General features: G+C 58.2%; 1 protein-coding gene across 1 annotated transcript; it reads right to left on the bottom strand.

The window, feature by feature from the left end:
* Positions 1-566: 566 nt before the first annotated feature.
* On the bottom strand, positions 567-3600 carry ARL13A (ARF like GTPase 13A; the record flags this gene model as incomplete). The annotated part of the gene is made up of 9 exons (XM_079541834.1): positions 567-643; positions 902-1003; positions 1330-1537; positions 1616-1709; positions 1791-1948; positions 2034-2139; positions 2247-2496; positions 2783-2853; positions 3542-3600. The coding sequence occupies 9 exons, from the start codon at positions 3598-3600 to the stop codon at positions 567-569; spliced, it is 1125 nt and encodes a 374-aa protein (XP_079397960.1).
* Between the last annotated feature and the right edge of the window lie 3860 nt (positions 3601-7460).

Here is a 7460-nt window from a genome sequence, read left to right as displayed (position 1 = left end):
GGCCAGGCAGTGCCCAGGAATTGGTAGCTATGGATGGGTTGTATTAGATGCAGATGGTTGTGTCGGGATGCAGATGCTGCTCTGTGCCCTGGCTCAGGCTGGAGCTGGGCATGGCTCTGCCCATCTGACCTCAACAGCTGGAAACTCAGTGTGTCCAGGCAGCAGGCAGGAGCTGGATGAGTGGCCGAGTTAGCCCTTGACCCATGAACACAGCTTCACCAGGGTTTATGTCAGTTCAAGAAATGGGCTTTTCCCATGGGATATTTGCTCCGAGCTTCCTCTCTCTTCTACAGACTCAGCAGGGTTCAGGGCAAGTCTTACACAGAATATTAACACAGGGTCAGAAAGTGCCGTCTGTTTCCTTTTCAGACTGTTTGCAACCCGGCTGCCAAAGAGGCTTTTTACAACGGGACTTCTGGCTTGCTCCTGCAGATCCTGATTTTCAAGTCACGCAGAGGACAACAGTGCTGCTGTTCCTGCCCCAGGACTGCCAGCCCTGGCCAAACAGCCCGGGAGCCCTGCACTAGCTGCAAGACCATGCATGCCCTAGGACTCGCCTGTCCTGCTCAGGGGGCGATGGCAGATGGCTGCTTCCTCTGCTCCTGTCGCATCTTCAGAGCCAGCATCGCCCGGCGGTACAGGTCTGGGGGAGGAAGGGAGTCAGGCACTGACAAGAGACTGAGCCTGGCAGCCTGGCCCTGTGCACATGGGCTCCCTGGCTGCATCCTACCTGAAGGCAGCAACCACAGCACCCACCTCCCCAGCGTTTTGCCCTGCCTGCACCTGTGTCCCCTCACCAGGCACTATATGCCCAAGTGCTCCCAAGCAGCTCAAAACCTGCTGCCATCAGAATGGGACCCCTTGATGCTTTTGGGCAAAGTCAATCCTGGGAAATACCAACCAAAGGTACTTGAGACCTCCTCCTGCTGCTGCTCCATGACAGGCTCCTGTGATTTGATTTTATTCTTGATTTTTTTCTTCTTTTTCTTTTTCATGCCCTGCGCTGGATAGAGAAATACAACATTTCAGGCATCACCTTTGGGCAAGGGTGCCGGTGTCACCAACCCAGCTGGGAGGACTGCTGCTGGCAGGTCTGCAGCCCTCCATCACCTCTGTGCATCGGACATGTCTCTCCTCATACCCATCCAGACTGATGCCACCTGCTCTGTGCCCCAGCTGGCCTGCAAGCAGAGCTAAGGAACATCCCAGGGGCTGCTGGTCCAGCACAGCACTACATGTAAGGATCCCCACAGTCCCTCTTGGGGTGGCTTTGGGGATCCTGAGGTGCCTGAGTAGGTAGTGCCAGCAGCTCCCATAGCCTCCTCTCACCTGAGTGGGGGGCAGCCGTCCCAGCAGGCACAGGTTCCTCCTGCCCGACCCTATTGGGGGCCAGCAGCCCCCCAGCAGTGCTGGCTCGGCCATCAGCCCCTCCTGCTGCTCCTCCCTCTGGTTCTCCAGCTGGTTTCAGCTGCCCTGTGCCCTTCTTCCTCACCTTCACCTTCTTCTTCCTCTTCCCAGGGCCATTTGTGCTCACCTTCTGGACAGGGGAAAGAGGAGGAGAAGTGATGCGAGCTCCTCTATCTTCTGCTCCCTGCTGTGGCTGGGGGAATCTCACCTGGAGACTGGGGGAGAGGAGGCAGCGGGTGGGCTGTGGCTCCTTTATCTTCTCTGCACTGGAAGATTCATCTTCCCTTTGGGCCAGGGGGTCCCTAATGGGGTGAGAGCACAGCTGGGGTTAGGATGAACTCCATGCAGATAGGAGAATGGCACCCATGGAGCTGCACACCCACCTGCGCGCATGTGGGCGGCCGTGGGCTGCTCCAGGTCCGGGGTCAGGTGACGGGGAGCAGGCAGTGGGGAGCTGCAGGGAGTGCTCAGCAGCAGCACGCAGGAGCCAGCGCAGTCCTTGCAGCGTGCTGCGGGCTGGGCCCACGGCTGCACATGGCTCCTGGAGGTGGAGAAGTTCAGTCAGCCCCCCACAACCCTTGGATGCACGTGGAGGTGGTGTGGGCTTGGGGCAGCCCTGCACTCACGATGCGGCAGGGCGAGTGGTTCTCATTGACGAGCCGCTGCAGCGCCAGGCGTTCGATCAGCTCACAGGGCAGCAGGGCAGCCGCCACGTCCTGCTTGTTGGCCAGGCTGAGGCACAGGGAGAGGAGGTCAGTCCTGGAGCCATCTCACTATGTGCTCCCCATCACTGCCGGGGTTCCCATTCCTCCCCACGACCCCAAACACTACAGCCTTACAGCAAGAGGGGCTTTCCAGAGACATCGGGGTGACTCAGGACGCGGCTCAGAGCCTTGCGGGCCTCCTCCATCCGTGCCAGGTCACTGGAGTCCAACACGAAGAGCAGCCCGTCGGCTGCACCATAGTGGCTGCGCCAGGCACTGCGGCAGCGCTGAGCTCCAGGCAGCTCCATCAGTGTCACCTCAAATCTGTTCACCCGCAGACGGGTCTGGCCGGGCTGTGCTGCAGGCAGCACCTCGCTGGCCAGAGCTGTGCGTGGGGAGAGGGCTGTGGTGTGAGAGCACCCCTTCCATGCATGCATCCCGCTCCCTGGCCACGTCCCCACACTGACTTGTGGGATCCCAAGGCACTACCAACACTCTGTTCCCCAGAACAGCAAGCTGATTTCTTTATTTTGTGGAACATGACTGGCACAGCCCAGCTGAGAGGGATTTGTGGGGCATTGCATCGCCTGCTGCAGCCCACAGGCACACTAGGCACAAGCAAGCACCGCGCTCCCCGTGGGACCCTCCCCACAGAAGGCCATCCTCCCCACCTCTCATGATGTCCGTGATGACGGAGCTCTTCCCTGAGTTGTCCAGCCCCACGACGAGCAGGGTCACTTTCCTGGGGGCAACACCAAGTACTGAGCATCAGGGCTCCATCTGAGCCACTGTCCTCAGCCATAATGCTGGCTGCCAGCTCTGGGGCCTCTGGGCGAGGGAACAGCTTTAGTTTGGCCAGGAGAGTGGCAGGATGGTGCCTGGGGAGAGGGTGAGGGCAGAGCTACCAGCACCAGCACATGGAGCATCGTGGCTCTTTAACAGCGTTTCTTGTCATATGGGGCTGGGCAATGGTACACACAGGGCAAAAACATTGTTACTTATATGGGAGCAGTTAATGATTTTTCTTAGCGCTTTTCCGCGTTGTAGCTAAACCACAGATAGAAGGGACATTCTATCAGCTTTTGCCCAGACCCAAGAGATTTTTCCTGTTCCTCAACAGTCATGTTTGGTCTGCAGTAACACGCTCCATCTGAGCATTTCCTCTTCGGTTTACATGTCAACAACATGAGTCATTTTCACCTTAAACACAAGCAAGAGCCTGCGTGGGCAGTGAGCTCCACCTCCAGCATTGCAGCACCACATCGACACTGCTGGGATGGAACCATAAACCCCCACATTGCAAACATCACCCACCTGCAGTGCTCCTCCCAAGGGCATAAAACCCAGTTCCATGGGTCCCTTGCCCTGCAACTTGGGGAGCCCCGGTGCAGCACCCCAGTGTCCCACAGCTGAAAGCAGCATGGATTTACCTGACGGGCTCCTGCACGGCCTGCAGCCAGGTCCAGCAGTGTGAGAAGAGGTGAAACATGCTCTGCGCTGTGCTGTGGGCACCTGCAAACCCAGCGGCCCGGCGTGGCCCCACGCTCTGTCCCTCCACTCACACCACAAACTCGCTCCTCTTGCATCTCCTTTGCGCAGCACCTGCTTAAACCTAATCTGGATTTACGTGATTTATTCCCTGCAGCCTCCCTAATCCACACAGGTCAGCCCAGGCTGCTGCATGCTGCTCTTCCATAATAGTTTGGAGGCTTGCAGAGCAGAATCAACGCACAGCTGGGCAGTGCTTGTTTGGGAGCAGGGAGGTGGGGGAGCTGTGAGAAGCACTCAGTATTCTGCTGGAGGTACCAGGCTGCTCTGCGCACCCATGGCTGCTCCTGGCCCCGTGGATGCCTGTGCACCTCCATGTGAGTTTGTCGCCTGAAGCAGAATGGAGTCTGGGTGAGGATGGCACAGGGCTGGGCAATAGTGACAGTGGGGAGGAAAAGAACCAAGCTTCAGCTCCTTGATCTGCAGCCCCGCAGTGCTTATCTGGATCCTCGTGTTTCCTGTTGCTTCCCACAGCCATGGCTGGTTCTCTGCAGGCAGAGAGAGGCTGTACAGGGGGGTGTGAGCCATAGCAGCTCAGTGCAGAACATGGAATCCAGAGGGATGAGGACATGAGATCTGCCAAAAGCCATGCCAGGAAGTATAGGCTGCAGGATCCATGCTTCATTTCTCAGCACCAGCAGCCATACAGCAGCCATACCAAAGCGAGCTGGGAATGCAGAGGTGATGCCAAGCATCCCATAGCACTCACACACTGGGGCACTAGCATGGCTTTCCCCAGAAAACCCTGCAGTGAGGCACAACACACTGAGGCATGAGGGTGGGGCAATGCCTGGCCCCAGGTCAATGGCCCATGTGGGCAGAGAGCTCACAGGGTTAATGATTGACTGAGGAAGTTTCCGTAGTCACACTGTGGCCAGGCGCAGCCAACAGCAGTATTCAGGGCGATGGTGTGCCTGCATGCTCCATCTCTCTGGCAGCACCCCAGCCTGGCTGAGGTGAGCAGGTGGCACCCAGGGCTGTCACAGACACCGATTAAATGAGCATTAGAATCTCATCTCTGGCTGCCAGCAAGCAGCCTGCCTCCTGACATCCACACCCTCACTGCCTCGCATGTGTGTTCACCGCCCCCTCCTACATGCATGGGTGCAGCCCTGATCCACTTCCCAGGGCCAGCAGTGGCTATGCCCCTGTCCCCTGCTGTCCCTGAGCCTGGGGGTGCTGTGACTGCGTCTGTGGTCCCTCCAGTATCAGGGGCCCCTGCAAAAGCATGACATGTGGAAGCCTTTTGCAGAAGGAGCTGTGCCCATATCACATGGACACACCGGAGGTGGCAACCCCCATGGACCCAAGGCAGCTTGGAGGCCACCCACCTCCTGATGTGCACACCTCCAGGAAGACCTCAAAAATGCACCCCAGAGCCCAGTGAAACCTGTGGGTGCTGAGAGAGGGCCGAGCCCTGAGCAATGGGCGTTCTGCTCCACCTGGGACGTGCTGTGGCAGTGGCTCAGGTTACAGGGCTGGCAGGGTGCCCGCAGCAGGCGGCCCAGGGACACACGTGTCCCATCTCCCTGCACGTCCTACAGCACAGGGACACCCCTCAGCAGTGCCAACAGGGGACCCTTGGGAGCCGTCCGAGTTTCCTTGGTGACTGTTGCCAGGTGAGAAACTCTAAGGCAGAATTTATCTTGGTGGAGAACGGGAGATGTTCCTCACTGGGGCTGTTACTGGACCCAGAGCCGGCACTGTGCTGGGCCAGGCACCTCGCTGAGAGCAGTGACAGTGGTGACAGAGGGGTCCCCGAGGGCAAGCTGTGCACGGGGTGCTGGGGCTGCGCGGCCTCTGGGATCACTGCCTGGAGGGCAGCACGTGGCGTGGGGCTATTTCTGCCCATTGGAGAGCAGCAGGCAAGGGAAGGAGGTGACACCACAGAGACCACGGAGAAGCGTGGAGGGAACACGGGCTGTGCTGTCACGGCTTCATGGATCCTGTGAGTATGCACCGAGTGACTGCGGGCACACTGGGACAATGCTGGGACCCTGGGGAGGTGCAGCATGGGGGAGCAGCAGTGACAGTGCTGGGGATGCCAGCACTCAGCAAGTGACAGCTTGCAGGGAAAGCACTGGGCAGCGCTGATAAGAGCACAGAGCTAGGGTGGCTGTAATAAGGAAATAAGAGCCAGGACCCCAAGGTGCCAGCAGCAATGCCTGCAAGCTGTCCTGCTCTGCTAGGGACCACATCTCCTCAGAGCCTGCCCCGAAGGCACATCCACCGTGCAGGGCAGTGACATGCAGCTCAGAGGAGAGACATGCTATGCTGCGAGCCCATCGGCCGACGGCAGCAACCCTCTTACAGCAGCAGGCCCACATGCAAAGGCCTGCATCGTCCCTTTAAATCCCGGCACAGCTCTGCTGGCTGACACTAAACCCGATCACACGGGCTTGCAAATCCCAGCAGCTAATTACACCCCAGTGCCCCACAGCCCGGCTGCAGCTGCAGGTAACTACTGCCCATGCCAGGAAACCTGTTGTCGGTGAGCCAGGACCATGCAACGTTTGCTAACAGAGCGTGGTGAGCTGGTGGCTATTTTGGGCAGGGAGGCCATTTTTGTGGAGCACTCTCTGCCCCCCCCAAATGGCCCAGCTGAGCCCCACGGCGAACGCGGAAGCGGGGAGGCTCCTTTCAGAGCAGGGAGATAAGCACCTTTCTGCACTGCACAAACAAAAGTCTGCCCCAAACAGGCTGGGGCATGGCAAACGCCAGCTGAACACTGGCTGCTCTGCTCAGTTTTCTTGTTCTTTCGACAAGGGGAAGCTGACAGCTCACTCCTGCACCATGCACAAAGCTGAGCATGGAGGTGGGCAGTGCCCCGTGCTGCTCCTGTCCCACTGTGGACATGAGGGAAAGGAGTTGAACACAGAGCATCCCTCCTGCCTGCCATGCACCATGTGCCTGCTGGGACCAGGGGAATCGCTCAATTAGAAGGAGCTCTTAGTCCTGGTTTTCTGTTTCAGCATCACCTGGTGGGACTGCAGATGGGGGGCCGTGCTTTCAAAATGTGCAAGTATCCAAAGCAGGCAGCTTTCACTTTCTTGTGGAAGCAATGCTCCCTCTGGTTCGTGCCTGCTCAGCTCCATGCAGTGCCCTGGGCTGCAGTCAGACCTGGGGCAGACCCGAGTTTTCTCCCTGCACGAGAGTGAGGCTGTGGGAGGAAAAAAAGCAGCAAAAGCGGTTGCATGAAACTGCAAAGCAAATGGAAAAAAAATGTTTCCTCAACCAGAAACTATTCACAGACTGACGGGGCAGAAAAAAAAATACAGCTGAATTATTGAGAACGCACTGCAGAATCCAAACAGTTTCGGATGGGAAAGCAAGCCATTTTGCAAAGCTATTTCCAAACTAAGTAAAAAGTTCCTGGCTCCGAAACTCCTCCAAGCCCCAGCAGCTGCTGGCTCTGTGAGAGCAGGGAGCACACACAGGCCGCTGCTCCTTCTTGCAGCACACGGCTGGGAGATGCTGGGGAGCTGCATTCAGCACGTGGGGCTGCTGGGAGCCACGTACCCGATGCTCTGTGCAGCACGGGATGGGGGTTTGTTCCTTTGCACAAAAGCAGGAGCACTACTGAGGTTGCTGATCCGGAAGGGCAGCGGTGGGGAGCAGCTGTCCTGCTGCTGTGCTCAGGACTATATTTGGGAATCCAGCAGCTTGGCGTGTCCCAGCTTGGGAAGCAGTGTGCCCCGGGGTCCTAGTGCGATGGCAGAGAGGAGAGGAGAGAAACCACACTGGGAGTGTGTGAGCAGCTCTCCTGCATCTGGGTGGGCTCTTTAAGGGTTCCTGCACGCT

Source organism: Tetrao urogallus (assembly GCF_951394365.1).
Source record: "Tetrao urogallus genome assembly, chromosome: 13".
In the NCBI taxonomy this organism is placed as follows: Eukaryota; Metazoa; Chordata; class Aves; order Galliformes; family Phasianidae; genus Tetrao; species Tetrao urogallus.
The sequence above is the reverse complement of the archived record's forward strand: the minus strand, read 5'-3'. Positions and strand labels throughout refer to the sequence as shown.